Source organism: Balaenoptera borealis (assembly GCF_965194805.1).
Source record: "Balaenoptera borealis genome assembly, chromosome: 13".
NCBI classification, from domain to species: Eukaryota; Metazoa; Chordata; class Mammalia; order Artiodactyla; family Balaenopteridae; genus Balaenoptera; species Balaenoptera borealis.
In genome coordinates, this window is record NC_138870.1 from 33661388 (window position 1) to 33683574 (window position 22187).

General features: G+C 40.2%; 1 protein-coding gene across 1 annotated transcript in view; it reads left to right on the forward strand.

Moving 5' to 3' along the window:
• Positions 1 to 22187, forward strand: part of MUC19 (mucin 19, oligomeric) — a 119805-nt gene that overhangs the window by 94002 nt on the left and 3616 nt on the right. The window contains exons 56-66 of the mRNA XM_082351374.1: positions 11753 to 11794; positions 12241 to 12294; positions 12424 to 12453; positions 12941 to 12994; positions 16059 to 16112; positions 16591 to 16644; positions 16806 to 16853; positions 18678 to 18707; positions 20970 to 21001; positions 21090 to 21252; positions 21596 to 21633. Coding sequence (XP_082207500.1) covers positions 11753 to 11794; positions 12241 to 12294; positions 12424 to 12453; positions 12941 to 12994; positions 16059 to 16112; positions 16591 to 16644; positions 16806 to 16853; positions 18678 to 18707; positions 20970 to 21001; positions 21090 to 21252; positions 21596 to 21633 — 599 coding nt within the window. The remainder of the gene's footprint in view (positions 1 to 11752; positions 11795 to 12240; positions 12295 to 12423; positions 12454 to 12940; positions 12995 to 16058; positions 16113 to 16590; positions 16645 to 16805; positions 16854 to 18677; positions 18708 to 20969; positions 21002 to 21089; positions 21253 to 21595; positions 21634 to 22187) is intronic.

The window sequence follows — 22187 nt, forward strand, 5'->3', positions numbered from 1 at the left end:
TTCTCTAATGATTAATGATGTTGAGCATTCTTTCATGTGTTTGCTTTAGGTGCAAGGTTAGGTTGTTTATTCGAGATGTTTCCTGTTTCTTGAGGTAGGCTTGTATTGCTATAAACTTCCCTCTTAGAACTGCTTTTGCTGTATCCCATAGGTTTTGGGTCGTCGTGTCTCCATTGTCATTTGTTTCTACGTATCTTTTTATTTCCCCTTTGATTTCTTCAGTGATCACTTCGTTATTAAGTAGTGTATTGTGTAGCCTCCATGTGTTTGTATTTTTTACAGATCTTTTCCTGTAATTGATATCTAGTCTCATAGCGTTGTGGTCAGAAAAGATACTTGATATGATTTCAATTTTCTTAAATTTACCAGTGCTTGATTTGTGACGCAAGATATGATCTATCCTGGAGAATGTTCCATGGGCACTTGAGAAAAATGTGTATTCTGTTGTTTTTGGGTGGAATGTCCTATAAATATCAATTAAGTCCATATTGTTTAATGTATCATTTAAAGCTGGTTTTTCCTTCTTTATTTTCATTTTGGATGATCTGTCCATTGGTGAAAGTGGGGTGTTAAAGTCCCCTACTATGATTGTGTCACTGTCGATTTCCCCTTTTATGGCTGTTAGTATTTGCCTTATGTATTGAGGTGCTCCTATGTCGGGTGCATAAATATTTACAATTGCTATACCTTCCTCTTGGATCGATCCCTTGATCATTATATAGTATCCTTCTTTGTCTCTTGTAATAGTCTTTATTTTAAAGTCTATTTTGTCTGATATGAGAATTGCTACTCCAGCTTTCTTTTGATTTCCATTTGCATGGAGTATCTTTTTCCATCCCCTCACTTTCAATTTGTATGTGTCCCTAGGTCTGAAGTGGGTCTCTTGTAGACAGCATATATACGGGTTGTGGTTTTTTATCCATTCAGCCAGTCTGTGTCGTTTGGTGGGAGCATTTAATCCATTTACATTTAAGGTAATTATCAATATGTATGTTCTTATTCCCATTTTCTTAAATGTTTTGGGTTTGTTATTGTAGGTGTTTTCCTTCTCTTGTGTTTCTTGCCTAGAGAAGTTCCTTTAGCATTTGTTGTAAAGCTGGTTTGGTGGTGCTGAACTCTTTCAGCTTTTGCTTGTCTTTAAAGGTTTTAATTTCTCCAACTAATCTGAATGAGATCCTTGTTGGGTAGAGTAATCTTGGTTGCAGGTTTTTCTCCTTCATCACTTTAAATATGTCCTCCCACTCCCTTCTGGCTTGCAGAGTTTCTGCTGAAAGATCAGATGTTAACCTTATGGGGATTCCCTTGTGTGTTATTTGTTGTTTTTCCCTTGCTGCCTTTAATATGTTTTCCTTATATTTAATTTTTGACAGTTTGATTAATATGTGTCTTGGCGTGTTTCTCCTTGCATTTATCCTGTATGGGACTCTCTGTGCTTCCAGGACCTGATTAACTATTTCCTTTCCCATATTAGGGAAGTTTTCAACTATAATCTCTTCAAATATTTTCTCAGTCCCTTTCTTTTTCTCTTCTTCTTCTGGGACCCCTATAATTCGAATGTTGGTGCATTTAATGTTGTCCCAGAGGTCTCTGAGACTGTCCTCAGTTCTTTTCATTCTTTTTTCTTTATTCTGCTCTGCAGTAGTTATTTCCACTATTTTATCTTCCAAGTCACTTATCTGTTCTTCTGCCTCAGTTTTTCTGCTATTGATTCCTTCTAGAGTAGTTTTAATTTCATTTATTGTGTTTTTCATCATTGCTTGGTTCCTCTTTAGTTCTTCTACGTCCTTGTTAAATGTTTCTTGCATTTTGTCTATTCTATTTCCAAGATTTTGGATCATCTTTACTATCATTATTCTGAATTCTTTTTCAGGTAGACTGCCTATTTCCTCTTCATTTGTTAGGTCATGTGTATTTTTACCTTGCTCCTTCATCTGCTGTGTGTTTTTCTATCTTCTCATTTTGCTTATCTTACTGTGTTTGGGGTCTCCTTTTCACAGGCTGCAGGTTCGTAGTTCCTGTTGATTTTGGTATCTGTCCCCAGCGTCTAAGGTTGGTTCAGTGGGTTGTGTAGGCTTCTTGGTGGAGGGGACTAGTGCCTGTGTTCTGGTGGATGAGGCTGGATCTTGTCTTTCTGGTGGGCACGTCCATGTCTGGTGGTGTGTTTTGGGGTGTCTGTGGCCTTATTATGATTTTAGGCAGCCTCTCTGCTAATGGATGGGGCTGTGTTCCTGTCTTGCTAGTTGTTTGGCATAGGGTGTCCAGCACTGTAGCTTGCTGGTCGTTGAGTGAAGCTGGGTCTTGGTGTTGAGATGGAGATCTCTGAGAGATTTTTGCCGTTTGGTATTACATGGAGCTGGGAGGTCTCTTGTGGACCAGTGTCCTGAAGTTGGCTCTCCCACCTCAGAGGCACAGCCCTGCTGCCTGGCTGGAGCACCAAGAGCCTTTCATCCACACAGCTCAGAATAAAAGGGAGAAAAAAATAGAAAGAAAAAAAGAAAGAGGATAAAATAAAATAAAATAAAGTTATTAAAATAAAAAATAAAAGATAATTATTAAGAAAAAAAGAAAAAATAATTTTAAAGTTAAAAAAAAAAAAAAAAAACCCGACCGACAGAACCCTAGGACAAATCATGAAAGCAAAGCTATACAGACACAATCTCACACAGAAGCATACATCTACACACTCACAAAAAGAGGAAAAGGGGAAAAAATAATATATATTGCTCCCAAAGTTCACCTCCTCAATTTGGGATGATTCGTTGTCTATTCAGGTATTCCACAGATGCAGGTACATCAAGTTGATTGTGGAGCTTTAATCCACTGCTTCTGAGGCTGCTGGGAGAAATTTCCCTTTCTCTTCTTTGTTCGCACAGCTCCTGGGGTTCAGCTTTGGATTTGGACCTGCCTCTGCGTGTCGGTTGCCTGAGGGCGTCTGTTCTTCGCTCACACAGGATGGGGTTAAAGGAGCTGCTGATTCGGGGGCTCTGGCTCACCCAGGCCGCGGGAAGGAAGGGGTACGGATGCAGGGCGAGCCTGCGGCGGCAGATGCCGCATGACATTGCACCAGCCTGAGGCACCGTGCGTTCTCCCGGGGAAGTTGTCCCTGGATCACGGGACCCTGGCAGTGGTGGGCTGCACAGTCTCTGGGAGGGAGAGGTCTGGATAGTGACCTGTGCTTGTACATAGGCTTCTTCATGGCAGCAGCAGCAGCGTTAGCGTTTCATGCCCGTCTCTGGGGTCCGTGCTGTTAGCCGTGGCTCGCGCCCGTCTCTGGAGCTCGTTTAGGCGGTGCTCTGAATCCCCTCTCCTCGCGCACCATGAAACAAAGAGGCAAGAAAAAGTCTCTTGCCTGTTCGGCAGTTCCAGACCTTTTCCCGGACTCCCTCCCGGCTAGCTGTGGTGCACTAACCCCTTCAGGCTGTGTTCACGCCGTCAACCCCAGTCCTCTCCCTGCGATCCGACCGAAGCCAGAGCCTCAGCTCCCAACCCCGCCCGTCCCGGCGGGTGATCAGACAAGCCTCTCGGGCTGGCGAGTGCTGGTTGGCACCGATCCTCTGTGCGGGAATCTCTCCGCTTTGCCCTCTGCACCCCTGTAGCTGCGCTCTCCTCCGTGGCTCCAAAGCTTCCCCCCTCTGCCACCCGCAGCCTCCGCCCAAGAAGGGGCTTCCTAGTGCGTGGAAATCTTTCCTCCTTCACAGCTCCCTCCCACTGGTGCAGGTCCCGTCCCTATTCTTTTGTCCCTATTCTTTTGTCTCTGTTGTTTCTTTTTTCTTTTTTTTTTTTAAACATCTTTATTGAAGTATAATTGCCTTACAATGGTGTGTTAGCTTCTGCTTTATAACAAAGTGAATCAGTTATACATATACAATATGTTCCCATTTCTCCTCCCTCTTGCATCTCCCTCCCTCCCACCCTCCCCATCCCACCCCTCTAGGTGGTCACAAAGCACCGAACTGATCTCCCTGTGCTATGCAGCTGCTTCCCACTAGTTATCTGTTTTACATTTGGTAGTGTATATATGTCCATGACACTCTCTTACCCTGTCACATCTCACCCCACCCCCTCCCCATATCCTCAAGTCCATTCTCTAGTAGGTCTGTGTCTTTATTCCCGTCTTGCCACTAGGTTCTTCGTGGCCTTTTTTTTATTTTTTCCCTTAGATTCCGTATATATGTGTTAGCATACTGTATTTGTTTTTCTCTTTCTGACTTACTTCACTCTGTATGACAGACTCTAACTCCATCCACCTCATTACAAATACCTCCATTTCATTTCTTTTTATGGCTGAGTAATATTCCATTGTATATATGTGCCACATCTTTATCTATGCATCTGTCAATGGACATTTAGGTTGCTTCCATGTCCTGGCTATTGTAAATAGAGCTGCAATGAACATTTTGGTACATGACTCTTTTTGACCTATGGTTTTCTCAAGGTATATGCCCAGTATTGGGATTGCTGGGTCGTATGGTAGTTCTATTTGTAGTTTTTTAAGGAACCTCCATACTGTTCTCCATAGTGGCTGTATCAATTTACATTCCCACCAACAGTGCAAGAGTGTTCCCTTTCCTCCACACCCTCTCCAGCATTTATTGTTTGTAGATTTTTTGATGATGGCCATTCTGACCGGTGTGAGATGATATCTCATTGTAGTTTTGATTTGCATTTCTCTAATGATTAATGATGTTGAGCATTCTTTCATGTGTCTGTAGGCCATCTGTATATCTTCTTTGGAGAAATGTCTATTTAGGTCTTCTGCCCATTTTTGGATTGGGTTGTTCGTTTTTTTGTTATTGAGCTGCATGAGCTGCTTGTAAATCTTGGAGATTAATCCTTTGTCAGTTGCTTCATTTGCAAATATTTTCTCCCATTCTGATGGTTGTCTTTTGGTCTTGTTTATGGTTTCCTTTGCTGTGCAAAAGCTTTTAAGTTTCATTAGGTCCCATTTGTTTATTTGTGTTCTTATTTCCATTTCTCTGGGAGCTGGGTCAAAAAGAATCTTGCTGTGATGTATGTCATAGAGTGTTCTGCCTATGTTTTCCTCTAAGAGTTTGATAGTGTCTGCCCTTACACTTAGGTCTTTAATCCATTTTGAGTTTATTTTTGTGCATGGTGTCAGGGAGTGTTCTAATTTCATACTTTTACATGTACCTGTCCAATTTTCCCAGCACCACTTATTGAAGAGGCTGTCTTTTCTCCACTGTATATGCTTGCCTCCTTTGTCAAAGATAAGGTGACCATATGTGTGTGGGTTTATCTCTGGGCTTTCTATCCTGTTCCATTGATCTATATTTCTGTTTTTGTGCCAGTACCAAACTGTCTTGATTACTGAAGCTTTGTAATATAGTCTGAAGTCAGGGAGCCTGATTCCTCCAGCTCCATTTTTCGTTCTCAAGATTGCTTTGGCTATTCGGGGTCTTTTGTGTTTCCATACAAATTGTGAAACTTTTTGTTCTAGTTCTGTGAAAAATGCCAGTGGTAGTTTGATAGGGATTGCATTGAATCTGTAGATTGCTTTGGGTAGTAGAGTCATTTTCACAATGTTGATTCTTCCAATCCAGGAACATGGTATATCTCTCCATCTATTTGTATCATCTTTAATTTCTTTCATCAGTGTCTTATAATTTTCTGCATACAGGTCTTTTGTCTCCTTAGATAGGTTTATTCCTAGATATTTTATTCTTTTTGTTGCAATGGTAAATGGGAGTGTTTTCTTAATTTCACGTTCAGATTTTTCATCATTAATGTATAGAAATGCAAGAGATTTCTGTGCATTAATTTTGTATCCTGCTACTTTACCAAATTCATTGATTAGCTCTAGTAGTTTTCTGTTAGCATCTTTAGGATTCTCTATGTATAGTATCATGTCATCTGCAAATAGTGACAGCTTTACTTCTTCTTTTACGATTTGGATTCCTTTTATTTCTTTGTCTTCTCTGATTGCTGTGGCTAACACTTCCAAAACTTTGTTGAATAATAGTGGTGAGAGTGGGCAACCTTGTCTTGTTCCTGATCTGAGTGGAAATGGTTTCAGTTTTTCACCATTGAGGACAATGTTGGCTGTGGGTTTGTCATATATGGCCTTTATTATGTTGAGGAAAGTTCCCTCTATGCCTACTTGCTGCAGGGCTTTTATCATAAATGGGTGTTGAATTTTGTCGAAAGCTTTCTCTGCATCTATTGAGATGATCATATGGTTTTTCTCCTTCAATTTGTTAATATGGTGTATCACGTTGATTGATTTGCGTATATTGAAGAATCCTTGCATTCCTGGGGTAAACCCCACTTGATCATGGTGTATGATCCTTTTAATGTGCTGTTGGATTCTGTTTGCTAGTATTTTGTTGAGGATTTTTGCATCTATGTTCATCAGTGATATTGGCCTGTAGTTTTCTTTCTTTGTGACATCTTTGTCTGGTTTTGGTATCAGGGTGATGGTGGCCTCGTAGAATGAGTTTGGGAGTGTTCCTCCCTCTGCAATATTTTGGAAGAGTTTGAGAAGGATAGGTGTTAGCTCTTCTCTAAATGTTTGATAGAATTCGCCTGTGAAGCCATCTGGTCCTGGGCTTTTGTTTGTTGGAAGGTTTTTAATCACAGTTTCAATTTCAGTGCTTGTGATTGGTCTGTTCATATTTTCTATTTCTTCCTGGTTCAGTCTCGGCAGTTTGTGCATTTCTAAGAATCTGTCCATTTCTTCCAGGTTGTCCATTTTATTGGCATAGAGTTGCTTGTAGTAATCTCTCATGATCTTTTGTATTTCTGCAGTGTCAGTGGTTACTTCTCCTTTTTCATTTCTAATTCTGTTGATCTGAGTCTTCTCCCTTTTTCTCTTGATGAGTCTGGCTAATGGTTTATCAATTTTGTTTATCTTCTCAAAGAACCAGCTTTTAGTTTCATTGATTTTTGCTATTGTTTCCTTCATTTCTTTTTCATTTATTTCTGACCTGATCTTTATAATTTCTTTCCTTCTGCTGGCTTTGGGGTTTTTTTTTGTTCTTCTTTCTCTAATTGCTTTAGGTGCAAGGTTAGGTTGTTTATTCGAGATGTTTCCTGTTTCTTGAGGTAGGCTTGTATTGCTATAAACGTCCCTCTTAGCACTGCTTTTGCTGTGTCCCATAGGTTTTGGGTCGTCGTATCTCCATTGTCATTTGTTTCTAGGTATTTTTTGATTTCCCCTTTGATTTCTTCAGTAATCACTTCGTTATTAAGTAATGTATTGTGTAGCCTCCATGTGTTTGTATTTTTTACAGATCTTTTCCTGTAATTGATATCTAGTCTCATAGCGTTGTGGTCGGAAAAGATACTTGATACGATTTCAATTTTCTTAAATTTACCAAGGCTTGATTTGTGACCCAAGATATGATCTATCCTGGAGAATGTTCTATGAGCACTTGAGAAAAATGTGTATTCTGTTGTTTTTGGGTGGAATGTCCTATAAATATCAATTAAGTCCATATTGTTTAATGTATCATTTAAAGCTTGTGTTTCCTTATTTATTTTCATTTTGGATGATCTGTCCATTGGTGAAAGTGGGGTGTTAAAGTCCCCTACTATGATTGTGTTGCTGTCGATTTCCCCTTTTATGGCTGTTAGTATTTGCCTTATGTATTGAGGTGCTCCTATGTCGGGTGCATAAATATTTACAATTGTTATACCTTCCTCTTGGATCGATCCCTTGATCATTATATAGTGTCCTTCTTTGTCTCTTGTAATAGTCTTTATTGTAAAGTCTATTTTGTCTGATATGAGAATTGCTACTCCAGCTTTCTTTTGATTTCCATTTGCATGGAATATCTTTCTCCATCCCCTCACTTTCAGTCTGTATGTGTCTCTAGGTCTGAAGTGGGTCTCTTGTAGACAGCATATATATGGGTCTTGTTTTTGTATCCATTCAGCCAGCCTGTGTCTTTTGGTGGGAGCATTTAATCCATTTACATTCAAGGTAATTATCAATATGTATGTTCCTATTCCCATTTTCTTAAATGTTTTGGGTTTGTTATTGTAGGTGTTTTCCTTCTCTTGTGTTTCTTGCCTAGAGAAGTTCCTTTAGCATTTGTTGTAAAGCTGGTTTGGTGGTGCTGAACTCTCTCGGCTTTTGCTTGTCTGTAAAGGTTTTAATTTCTCCATCGAATCTGAATGAGATCCTTGCTGGGTAGAGTAATCTTGGTTGTAGGTTTTTCTCCTTCATCACTTTAAGTATATCCTGCCACTTCCTTCTGGCTTGCAGAGTTTCTGCTGAAAGATCAGATGTTAACCTTATGGGGATTCCCTTGTGTGTTATTTGTTGTTTTTCCCTTGCTGCCTTTAATATGTTTTCCTTATATTTAATTTTTGACAGTTTGATTAATATGTGTCTTGGCGTGTTTCTCCTTGGGTTTATCCTGTATGGGACTCTCTGTGCTTCCTGGACATGATTAACTATTTCCTTTCCCATATTAGGGAAGTTTTCAACTATAATCTCTTCAAATATTTTCTCAGTCCCTTTCTTTTTCTCTTCTTCTTCTGGGACCCCTATAATTCGAATGTTGGTGCGTTTAATGTTGTCCCAGAAGTCTCTGAGACTGTCCTCAGTTCTTTTCATTCTTTTTTCTTTATCCTGCTCTGTAGTAGTTATTTCCACCATTTTATCTTCCAGGTCACTTATCCTTTCTTCTGCCTCAGTTATTCTGCTATTGATCCCATCTAGAGTATTTTTAATTTCATTTATTGTGTTTTTCATCATTGCTTGGTTCCTCTTTAGTTCTTCTACGTCCTTGTTAAATGTTTCTTGCATTTTGTCTATTCTATTTCCAAGATTTTGGATCATCCTTACTATCATTATTCTGAATTCTTTTTCAGGTAGACTACCTATTTCCTCTTCATTTTTTAAGTCTGGTGTGTTTTGACCCTGCTCCTTCATCTGCTGTGTGTTTTTCTATCTTCTCATTTTGCTTATCTTACTGTGTTTGGGGTCTCCTTTTCACAGGCTGCAGGTTTGTAGTTCCCGTTGTTTTTGGTATCTGTCCCCAGTGGCTAAGGTTGTTTCAGTGGGTTGTGTAGGCTTCCTGGTGGAGGGAACTAGTGCCTGAGCTCTGGTGGATGAGGCTGGATCTTGTCTTTCTGGTGGGCACGTCCACGTCTGGTGGTGTGTTTTGGGGTGTCTTTGGCCTTATTATGATTTTAGGCAGCCTCTCTGCTAATGGATGGGGCTGTGTTCCTGTCTTGCTAGTTGTTTGGCATAGGGTGTCCAGCACTGTAGCTTGCTGGTCGTTGAGTGAAGCTGGGTCTTGATGTTGAGATGGAGATCTCTGAGAGATTTTTGCCGTTTGGTATTACGTGGAGCTGGGAGGTCTCTTGTGGACCAGTGTCCTGAAGTTGGCTCTCCCACCTCAGAGGCACGGCCCTGATGCCTGGCTGGAGCACCGAGAGCCTTTCGTCCACATGGCTCAGAGTAAAAGGGAGAAAAAATAGAAAGAAAGAAAGAAAGAGGCTATAATATAGTGAAGTAAAATAAAGCTATTGTAAAGCAAAGCTATACAGACAAAATCTCACCCAGAAGCATATACATATACACTCACAAAAAAAAAGAAAAGCGGAAAAATTAATATATCCTGCTCCCAAAGTCCACCTCCTGAATTTGGGATGATTCGTTGTCTATTCAGGTATTCAACAGATGCAGGCACATCAAGTTGTTTGTGGAGTTTTAATCCGCTGCTTCTGAGGCTGCTGGGAGAGATTTCCCTTTCTCTTCCCTGTTCGCACAGCTCCTGGGGTTCAGCTTTGGATTTGGACCCGCCTCTGCGTGTAGGTCGCCTGAGGGCGTCTATTCCCCGCCCAGACAGGACGGGGTTAAAGGAGCAGCTGCTTCGGGGGCTCTGGCTCACTCAGGCCGGGGGGAGGGAGCGGTACGGAGGAGGCGGGGCGAGCCTGCGGCATCAGAGGCCGGTGTGACGTTGCACCAGCCTGAGGCGCGCAGTGCGTTCTCCCGGGGAAGTTGTCCCCGGATCACGGGACCCTGGCAGTGGCGGGCTGCACAGGCTACCAGGAGGGGCGGTGTGGAGAGTGACCTGTGCTCACACACAGGCTTTTTGGAGGTGGCAGCAGCAGCCCCAGTGTCTCACGCCTGTCTCTGGGGTCCGCGATGATCGCCGCGGCTCACGCCCTTCTCTGGAGCTCGTTTAGGCGGCGCTCTGAATCCCCTCTCCTTGCGCGCCGCGAAACAAAGAGGCAAGAAAAAGTCTCTTGCCTCTTCGGCAGCTGCAGACCTTTTCACGGTCTCCCTCCCAGCCAGCTCTGGTGCGCTAACCCCTTCAGGCTGTGTTCACGCCGCCAGCCCCAGTCCTCTCCCTGCGATCCGACCGAAGCCGAGCCTCAGCTCCCAGCCCCGCCCACCCCTGCGGGTGAGCCGACAAGCCTCTCGGGCTGCTGAGTGCTGCTCGGCGCCGAGCCTCTGTGCGGGAATCTCTCCGTTTTTCCCTCTGCGCCCCTGTTACTGTGGGGTCCGCGCTGATAGCTGCGGCTCGCGCCCATCTCTGAAGTTCGTTTAGGCGGCGCTCTGAATCCCCTCTCCTTGCACACCAGGAAACAAAGAGGGAAGAAAAAGTCTCTTGCCTCTTCGGCAGCTGCAGACTTTTTCCCCGGACTCCCTCCCGGCTAGCAGTGGCGCACTAGCCCCTTCAGGCTGTGTTCACGCCGCCAACCCCAGTCCTCTCCCTGCGATCCGACCGAAGCCCGAGCCTCAGCTCCCAGCCCCGCCCGCCCTGGCGGGGGAGCAGACAAGCCTCTCGGGCTGGTGAGTGCTGGTCAGCGCCGAGCCTCCGTGCGGGAAGTGCGGGAATCTCTCCGCTTTGCCCTCCGCACCCCTGTGGCTGCGCTCTCCTCCGTGGCTCCGAAGCTTCCCCCCTCTGCCACCCGCAGTCTCTGCCCGCAAAGGGGCTCCTAGTGCGTGGAAATCTTTCCTCCTTCACAGCTCCCTCCCACTGGTGCAGGTGCCATCCCTATTCTTTTGTCTCTGTTATTTCTTTTTTCTTTTGCCCTACCCAAGTACGGGGGGAGTTTCTTGCCTTTTGGGAGGTCTGACGTTTTCTGCCAGCGTTCAGTGGGTGTTCTGTAGGAGCAGTTCCACGTGTAGATGTATTTCTACTGTATCTGTGGGAAGGAAGGTGATCTCCGCGTCTTACTCTTCCGCCATCTTCTCTCCTCCCCCCTCTTTTTTCTTTTGCCCTACCCAGGTACGTGGGGAGTTTCTTGCCTTTTGGGAGGTCTGACGTTTTCTGCCAGCGTTCAGTGGGTGTTCTATAGGAGCAGTTCCACGTGTAGATGTATTTCTGATGTATCTGTGGGGAGGAAGGTGATCTCCGCGTCTTATTCTTCCACCATCTTCTCCTCTCTCCCGACAAATATATTTTTTAACACTTTTATTGGAGTATAATTGCTTTACAATGGTGTGTTAGTTTCTGCTTTATAACAAAGTGAATCAGCTATACCGAAGCAACAACTTTTAAAGAACATGTTGGAAACACTGAAGCAGGAATTTCATCAGGTGAGTTTTGGCAGATTTTGGATTCTCAATGATTTTTCCATTTGAATTTACTACATACAGGTTGTGAATGAAAATTAGCATGACTTAAAACTGGTTTCTTTTAATTTAATAGCAGATCATAAGGCCAGCCTAGATTAGCTCCCTGGTTTTTCCTAGAGAACATACTACAGATGTAATTTAATTCTCTAGACACATTCTTTATTTGAAATTTCACTGCTTTTGTTTTGCCAGGCAATAACCCGGAATCAGTAGGAGTCACCAGTAGCCAAGAAGGTGAGTGGAGATCACTATAATAGACACAAGTAAATTTGTTAATTAAGGCTTTGATTGAGATGCCTAACCCTTGATCACAAGTTCAGACAATTTTTTTCTGTTTTTTTTTTTTTTTTTTTGATGCTGGAAAACCAGGGAGTTAAGTCACTAGAAGTAAATCATGTAAATATAGGACAGACATTCTCTCATTTAATATCAGATTCTAGGTGATTCTAGATCTAGAGAAATAAGATCTATGGAGCAAGTATGACTTTTCCTCTTATATTTTATTTGAACAAGCAGTTATGAGAAAGTGCACAGAAAAATATGCTAGGCTTAACATTTTGTGCAAGAAAAAATTTTAAACAGTTTTCTACTGCTTCAGAGAAACAGGAGCACTTGTCAATACCACGCTCTTCTTAGGGTGAGAAAGGCTTTGTGAGGCTCATCCTTCACTCTTACTACAGGTACCACTGGGATAGCCTCTGGCACAACAGGTATTCCTGGAAGTTCCAACACAGGCAAGTAAATATTTAATATGTGGCTCTAAGTAGCTAAGCCTAGAAAAATAAGAGCCTTTCTCTGGAATTTACTGACTGTTGTAGCATCTACACAGCAGTCCTGACTTTAGTCTTCTTTGCCTTTCTTAGGAACTAGCACTGGAGTTGGAACACAAAAAAGTAAGTGTCAGTGGTTCAAATCTGTTGCGTTCTCAGTTAATGACTCTTATGCCTTTGCTTCAACCTAGGGGAATGTTGAAGGTAAAGATAAAGGGCCAGGAAATAGGGCAGAATCTCATTAGAGAATGTCCTCTTCCAGCCATCTAAAGTTGTCTTCTTGCTCTGAATTTCTGGGCTCCAACCAGAGCCCCCAGGTAAGTGTGTAGAAGTACACAAGGGCACACTACTAAAGGGAGGAGTAGAGGCTGAAATCCAGCCAGCATTCTTCAACAAGTTATAAATCCATGAGGTTTCATCTGCCCAGAGGGCTTTTTTTTCTGTCGTTGTTTTTTGTTAGTTTGTTTTTACTTCATAAAGTTGCTCTATGGGTTAGCTGCAGCATTGGCCTAGACTTTCATCTGATTTACTTTCTCTTCCTGCTTTTGATCTTTGAGGCTACCTATAGAAGGTATGTCTGATGTGAATTGTCCTTCATTTGACTTTGCAGGCACTGCTGTGATATCAAGCAAAATTACTGGTGTCTCAGAAAGTTCCAGCCAAGGTAATGGAAATGACTGACTCAGTGAAGTTAACATGTTCAGTATTCTTCTTCCCTTTAACACCCAGTTGTTTCAGAAAATGGCTATTTATCTCTATGAATATTAAAGTTGAACTGTAAAAGAAAAGTTGTACCAAATGGAGTTAAATGGGCAAAAAAGACTTTAAGATTATTAAGTAGGAGTCAAGAACATTGCAATAGGGTTGAGATTTTGAACTCAACTGTGCTGAAATAAAAGGTGGGAGAGTGTTTAAGTGCTGGGGTGAACTAGTGGAAAAGTACTAGAGGACGTTAGGGGAGAGGTTGGTTTCTGTGATTTGGCCATCTGTGTTTGCTAACTGGTGCTTATAGAATGAAGTTAGGCTCCTACCTTCCCACAGTGACAGGGAGATAGGGGCACTATTTTTCTTTTCTTTCTTTATTGAAGTATAGCTGATTTACAATATTATATTAGTTTCAAGTGTACAGCATAGTGCTTCAATATTTTCATAGATTATACTCCATTTAAAATTATTACAAAATAATGACTATATTCCCTGAAAGTATAATATATACTTGTTGCTTATCTATTTTATATACAGTAGTTTGTATCTCTTAATCCCTACCCCTATCTTGCCCTTTCCTTCTTCCCTCTCCCCACTACTATCCACTAGTTTGTTCTCTATATCTGTGAATCTGTTTCTATTTTGCTATATACATTTGTTTGTTTTATTTTTTAGGTTCCACATGTAAGTGATAACATACAGTTTCTGTCTTTGTATGACTTATTTCTCCAAGCATAATACTCTCTAGGTCCATCCACATTGTTGCAAATGACAGAATTTCATTCTTTTTTATGACAGAGTAATATTTCATTATATACACACACACATATATACATACTACATCTTCTTTATCCATTCATCTGTTGATGGACACTTGGGTTGCTTCCCTATGTTGGCTATTGTAAATAGTACTGCTTTGTACATTAGGGTGCATGTATCTTTTTGAATTTAAGTTTTTATTTTTGTTTGAATATATATCCAGGAGCGGAATTGTGGGGCCATATAGTAGTTCTAATAGATTAAAGACCTAAATGTAAGACCTAAAACCATAAAATTCCTTTAAGAGAACATAGGCAGAACACTCTTTGACATAAATTGTAGCAATATTTTTTTGGATCTGTCTCCTAAAGAAAAAGAAATAAAAACAAAAATAGGCAAATGATTTCCTCCAGAAGCATTCCCGGTTACGAATTACCTCCCTCCTATCCCCTCAGGCTGTCTCCTTGCAGCCAACATCAGTCCTCCTCCCAGGTTTGCTCTCCAATCCCCACGTTCCAGCTCTCAGCCCCCATGTGCACTGGCAGACACACGTCCCAGATTGGGGCATGCAGGGCTATGGCGCGGATTGTCTGTGTAGGTGTCACTCTGTCCTGTCTGCCACACACCCTCCTTCAACAGCCTCAGATGCTTCCCTTCTGTCCCAACTGATTTCCCTGTCAGTGAGGGGTCTTCCCCAGATGTGGGAGTCTTTCCTGTACTTCAGCTCCTCCCCAGGGGCACAGATCCCGTCCTGTTTCCTCTCCTCTTCTTTTTCCCTTCTTTCTTTCATCCTAACCTGTTATACGGGATCTTTGCTGTCCTTTCCGGTGTCCAAGGTCTTCTGCTAGTGTCCAGCTGGTGTTCTGTGAGAATTGTTCCATCTGTAGATGTACTATTGATGCATTTGTGGAGAGAGATGAACTCTACGTCCTCCTATTCCCTGCACCATCTTGGTCAGAATGGCCATCATCAAAAAATCTACAAACAATAAATGCTGGGGAGGGTGTGGAGAAAAGGGCACCCTCATGCATTGTTGGTGGGAATGTAAATTGATACAGCCACTATGGAGAACAGTATGGAGGTTGCTTAAAAAGCTAAAAATAGAACTACCATATGACCCAGCAATCCCACTACTGGGCATATACCCAGAGAAAACCATAATTCAAAAAGACTCATGCACCCCAATGTTCACTGCAGCACTATTTACAGCAGCCAGGACATGGGAACAACCTAAGTGTCCATCGACAGATGAATAGATAAAGATGTGGTACATATATACAAAGGAATATTGCTCGGCCATAAAAAGGAACAAAATTGGGTCATTTGTAGAGACATGGATGGACCATGAAAGAGTCAGAAAGAGAAAAACATATATCGTATATTAACGCGTATATGTGGAATCTGAAAAAATCGGTATAGACGATCTTATTTACAAAGCAGAAATAGAGACACAGTTGTAGAGAACAAAAGTATGGATACCAGGGGGGAAAGGGGGGGTGATGGGATGAACTGGGAGATTGGGATTGACATATATACACTATTGATACTATGTATAAAATAGATAACTAATGAGAACCTACTGTATAGCACAGGGAACTGTACTCAATGCTCTGTGGTGACCTAAATGAGAAGGAAATCCAAAAAAGAGGGGAGATATATATATATATATATATATATATATATATATATATATATATATACATACATATAGCTGATTCACTTTGCTGTACAGTGTAAACTAACACAATATTGTGAAGCAACTACACACCAATAAAAAGAAATAAGCTAATGAGACCTAATTAAATTTAAAAGCTTTTGCACAGCAAAGGAAACCATCAACAAAACAAAAGACAACCTCCTGAATAAGAGATAATATTTACAAATGATATGACTGACAAGGGGTTAATATCCAAAATATATAAACAACTCATACAACTCTCCCCAAAAAACTAATATGTGAGAACCAGGAAACCAGGATATAGGAAGCAAAATAGTTAAGTGTGAAAAAAGTTTTTGTCATTAAGAGAAGGGGGCCCTTAAGTGATAAGGCTACCAGGGTCATAGGAAAATACTCAATTCTTCTTTGAGCAAGGAGTTGCTATGTTAGGGCCTGTTCTGTTTCAATGGCAGGAGCATGAACTAGCATTAGTAGGTGTACTAGTACACTCCAGGTGCTTTGAGACTCTTATTCTTTGTGAAGATGTCTTCAGACACACTCTTCTGAGACCAGAAAAAGTTCACTGCTCTTTCCCTATTCATTTTAGGTACCTCCAAGGAAGCATCTGAAACAACCACTGCTCTTGTAATTTCTACCACAGGTAGGTCAAATAAAAATAAATGAACCTTGCTTGGTGGCATCTCAGAAGACAGGGCAGCTTACCTGAAGTTAAACTCTAGCTTTTTTAGTCCCTCTACTCACCACGTTTGTGCCTCTCTTAGCAGTCACTGCTTCCACAGGAGTCAAGGAAACCTCTGGAACTGGAATGCAAACAGATGAATGCTAGCAATACAGACTCTTCAATGATCAGTGTGCCTGTGATTATATATGAGGAGTTGAGTTTGGAGGAGAGGAGTGGTGGGAAAGAAACAGGAAAGAAAGACCAGGAAGATTATCCTACATTTCCTTTTGGAATATGGCTTTGAAGTTCAACTAGAGATTTTTTTTTCCTCCAGGATTTTTTGGGTTAGGCTTTTATCAGAACCCCTCACTGGAAGACTTAGTTATGACCTTGAAATCTCTGAGAATGGGATTATGAAATGTGCTATTCCTGAAATTTTAAATATTTCCTTCTGCAGGCTCCACCTCAGTGTCAAATGGAATCACAACAAGCCCCAAATTGTCCTACCCAGGTAAAATGAAATGACCCAAATGCACTGGATGAATTGTCTCTTCCACATGAAGCTTTCCTTAATCGTGAATGTGTGTGATCATTTGTGCACGCATACACACAGAAACTTGATATGTGTACATGCTATTTAATAAATAAAATGACAGCATTATCCTTTTACAGAAACCACTGTAGTAGCAACAGGAGATCAAGAAAATGAAAATAAAACAGGCGAGTATGGGAAAAGTACTAATTTCTTTGTTACTTATTCAACTAACACTTCTTTAATATCTTATATGTGCTAGACTCTGTAGCAGCCCTTGCCATTTTATTACTTTGTGTGTGGGGGGGGAGAGAGATTATTTTTTTAATATAAATTAATTTTTTAATTTGTTTTTATTTTTGTCTGTCTTGGGTCTTCATTGCTGCGTGTGGGCTTTCTCTAGTTGCGGCGAGCGGGGCCTACTCTGTGTTGCAGTGCATGGGCGTCTCATTGCGGTGGCTTCTCTTGTTGCAGAGCATGGGCTCTAGGTGCGTGGGCTTCAGTAGTTGCAGCATGCAGGCTCAGTAGTTGTGGCTTGCGGGCTTAGCTGCTCTGCAGCATGTGGGATCTTCCCAGACCAGGGCTCAAACCCCTGTCTCCTTCATTGGCAGGCGGGTTCTTAACCACTGCACCACCAGGGAAGCCTGGAAGAGATTATTATGGGAACAGATACTATCGTTATAGTGTATTTAATGCTATTCAAACACGTGCACAACAATTATGGTCCTGGGAGTGCACTGAGACTGTTAATTTCTGTGTATTAGTTGGTAGGGTTGAGTGAAGGCATTAGGGAAGAGATCATTGATTTCAATATTGGCTAGGCTGAGTAGGGAATTTCTGCCAAATGGCACTTAAAAAGACAGAGACTTGAGACAGCATGAGTGACTTCAGGAATCAACCAGGTATTGGTAATATTCGTATGAGGTTCAGGGAAGAAATGAGATTAGAAAGGTAAGCAAAGGAATGTTTAAGAAGGACCTTATTTCCAAACTTAAATGAGACTTTATCCTTATAATAAATGGGGTCTCCTTAAAGATTTTGTTAAGAGAATGATATGCTCAGATAGGTTTTAGAAAAATTGCTCTGAAAGAAATGTGGAGAGTATGAGATTGTATCTTATTCCTCCCGTTACAAATTTTTTCAGTGAACTGGGAATTCTGGGTAGGGAAATATTTCTGCTATATTTATGCCTAAACACAATTTCTCTCTGCTGTTGCTGGTTTCTGGTAATCTGTTAAGCATTTATAATCGGAAATTAGTCTAGTGTCCCTTAGTAAAGAGAAATATTTTATGCCCCAAACTTGCACATCTTTAATTAATTTATTTTCTGTTTTTATGTACCTATTAGTTGTTGGGGTCCTTTTACTCAAACATAAAGAAACTTCAAGTTCTTCTCAAATATTCTGTTACTCCTAGTTCAGCCTTCTGCTTGGTAGAGAGAATAAAAATATTAATCTGAATTTTAGCAGTTTGGAAATAGAATTTGAAATTTGAGTGGATTGTTAGGTTGACCAAACTTTGTGATAAGTGAAACCTCAATAAAAAAAAAAATAAGCAGTTTAAAGCATTTTGTGGGAGTGGAGACAGAACAAGATTAAAATATTGTAAGACAAAAAGAGGATAAAAATTCTTAAAGGATTAAAACCAGGCAACTAATAACACATATCTTTTCTATATCTGAGTTATCCTTTTCCTTGTTTGATTATATATTTTATTGTCCTATTTATCAGAACTGTCTTCCGAGAAATTTTGAAGAGAAGTTTACCTTGATTCTCATTCCTCCTTTTGATTCTTATATTTTCCTCCCATTAAAATTTGAAATCTAAAGGAAACACTTTCTAATGGCGGAATATCAAATGCCATGAGGAGTAGAAAGGAAAGATTGATGGGAATATGTCTGTTTGTAAGACTAGCAATGTGGCCATGTATTTTCAGTGATTAGAAAACTATATTTATTCCAAACCTATTCCAGTAACTTTAGAGATTAATGTGAGGTGTCTGTTTTTACACAGGATGTCCAGTATCACTTCCACCGCCTCCAGGTAAGCTTACCTCCACTTGAAAATCAATCATCCTACATTAATGGTTTTTCTTGTAAATAAAATTTCAGAGGTCATGCCAATGAAACTCACTAGCTATGGAAGTGTGATAGAATAGGAAAACTTGAAGTGTATGAATTTAGCTTTTATTCACCAAATAAATAGTGAATGATAGTTTGTTTTGTCACACACAATAATAAAGCCAAATAAATAATAAAGCCAATAATAATAAATAAATAATAAAGCCAAATAAATAATAAAGCCAAACCAAACAAATGCATCTTGTCACTTAGTCAAAATAGAGTTTACTAAATAAATTGTTTCATTTAACTATATGATACCATGATCAAAATATTGCTGCTCGATAGTATTTTTTAAGCTAAATAATTCCAGCTTTTTTTGAGGACTGAATTTTAGCAAGAAAAATTAGGTGTAACCAGAGTTCAATACTTTTAGAGGACTTTGAGTTCCTCTAAAATTATCAAGCCAATGTGATGTGCTTTGTACAAAGTGGCAAAAGTTACCAAAAAAATCATTCTCTGATCTTAGGATAGAGTGGGAGTAGGGAGATTTTCAAAGAAACATAAGCAATTTTCATATAAGGCTGAAAATAAATTTCACAGTGAAATATGTGACCTATGTATTATATAGCAAGCACATGTTATGTGTCACACATGTTACATATATTGTATACTTTGGAAGGATTCTCGGGTATTTCATTAGAGAATTGGAATTTGAGAACAATAAGTAGTCTAATTCAGGGTATGTAAATGAAAGAAGTGAGAGAAGGTCGAGATGGTAGATTGGAGACATGTTATGGCAACCTCAGAAGGCAGAACGCCAAAATAAGGTATTTAGTTTACAAGACTGTAAGGGGTATCAGAAGTTCTTGATCGAAGCAATGATGAAATGAAAAGTAGGCTTTAGGAAAACTATTCTACCTATGACACAGACAATTGACTGGATTAGAAAGAAGACTGAGTCAGACTTCCCCCAAAAAACCAGATTCTGCTAGGTCAAAGATACTAAGGTCCTGCTTAAGGATACGGGGAGGGGGAAGGGTAAGCTGGGACAAGGTGAGAGAGTGGCATGGACATATATACACTATCAAACGTAAAATAGAGAGCTAGTGGGAAGCAGTCGTATAGCACAGGGAGATCAGCTCGGTGCTTTGTGACCACCTAGAGTGGTGGGATAGGGAGGGTGGGAGGGAGGGAGATGCAAGAGGGAAGAGATATGGGGACATATGTATATGTATAACTGATTCACTTTGCTATAAAGCAGAAACTAACACACCATTGTAAAGCAATTATACTCCAATAAAGATGTTAAAAAAAAAAAAGATACTAAGATCCTGGAGTAGTATTGTAACAAGTAAAATCAGGAAAGGAAGGGATTCAAGTGAGGATAAGGATACAAGATTTTGCAATTGGTTCAATGCCAAATGATGGAAAGGAAATAATCAAGATGACTTCTAAGTTTTAAGCTTAAGTATTTGAAAGCATAGTTCAGTCCTTAACAGGAGGTGGCCAGCTTAGATGAAAAACTGGTTTTAGGGGAAAAATGATTCAATCTATTTTGTGCACATTTTGTGCACGTGTCTGAGGTTCTTTTAAATCTGCCGAAGTGCTGTTTATTAGGCCAAGGGAGATCTGGGTCCGTAGCTCACAAGAGATGTTTATACAGGAACTAGAAGTTTGAGAGTCATCCACTTGATGTTACAGTGGATACTGTAAAGATGGAGAAAGGTACCAGTGAGAAGAATAGAGACAAAATGAGAGGGAGGAGGAAGAGCTGCTAACAGGAATTTCAGAGTGTTCAATCTGAAGGAAGAACGTTTTCAAGAAGGTGAGAGGTAAAAAAATGTCAACTATTGTAGGGAACTTGAAAAGCTGAGAAAGAGCACTTGGGACTGGTAATTATGAGGTCTTGGTGACTTTTAGGATTGTGGAGACAGAAGTCAGAAAGTGAAACAATAAGTAAAACAGTAGCCATAAGATTTGTTGACCACTGACAGGAGAGGTCAAGAATTATCCTTTCTGAGGATTGTAAAAATAGGAAATATATATATGCTTGCTAAAGACAGTTTGCTCAAAGTAGGGGGAGGTGATTTATCCACCTTAAAGCACCTTACAATCCTTCATAATTCTGTATCTCTGAAATACTAGTGCCAGTTCAGTACTGGTCAACCTGGTGGTTATCTACAAATAATTGACTGTTATATTTTGCCGAATTTAATTAGCATTTGTCATTTCATGTTAACAGTTTGTCATGGTCCACTGGGAGAAAAGAAGTCTGTAAGTACACAGTTTGTCTCTACTTTAATCCAAATTTGCTGTCATTCCTGTATTCAAATAGAAGTCTAAACTTGGTTTGTTTTTGTAGCCTGGAGACATATGGACTGCCAATTGCCACAGATGCACCTGTACCAATGCAAAGACCGTAGACTGTAAACCCAAGGAGTGTCCTTCTCCACCCACATGCAAAACTGAAGAGAGGCTTGTAAAGTTCAAAGCTAATGATACCTGCTGTGAAATCGGGTACTGTGGTATGTACTCATAATACATTATTTGAATTGAATTGAATAGTTGTTTACTTATTCACACATTCAAGAGATATTTATTGAGCTACTAATATGAGTCAAATGCTTGATGGGTGTGATAAATAAAGCAGAATCAATACTTGCCCTCTTAAAACTTACTATCTTTGGAGCAGGGGAAACCCAGTTATGAATGTAATCAGTAGGTTAAAAGGAGATCATGGTGTTATGGGAAGAAACATTATAATGTTTCCTTATTGGTTGGTAAATATGATCTCATATACAATGTCTGTTTTGTAAATAAAAAAATTATAGTATTTATCTTAGGGTAAAATATGTACTTATTTTTCAGAACCAAGAACATGTTTATTTAACAATACCGACTATGAGGTAAGGTCATTTCTACTTTAAAACACTTTTATTAATATAATTATGAATAAATGCAGGCTCTTTCAGCTAATATGAAAAACTCATAGATTATGGTGGAGTGGAATTTGTTTATTTTTTTCCCATATTCATTACAAAAGAAAGGTCAAATGCAATATCCACCATAACTTGCTTCCAAGGGGGCAATATACTTGATCATTAACCTAGCAATGGAGCTTCTGAACAAAATTTCCCATGGGTCTCATGAAATGGAGAAGACATACAATGTTCAAATCAATGAACAGAGTGAAACTGTAATTATAATTAGAAAGATTAGATGGCCGAACTGTCAGAGATCAAATAAGAAAACCCCAAAGACTAGAGCTCTACTATAGGGATATAGCAACACAGTATATTCAGGGCTGGATTTGACAACTGATTTGACATATTGGAAAGTAATTTAACTTTCTAGGAAAAGTATCACAAAGCCATAAAAACCAGATGATTCTCAAACTGATATTAATAAATTTGAACTGGTGATACTAAATATTACAACAATCTAAATATAAAATAAAATA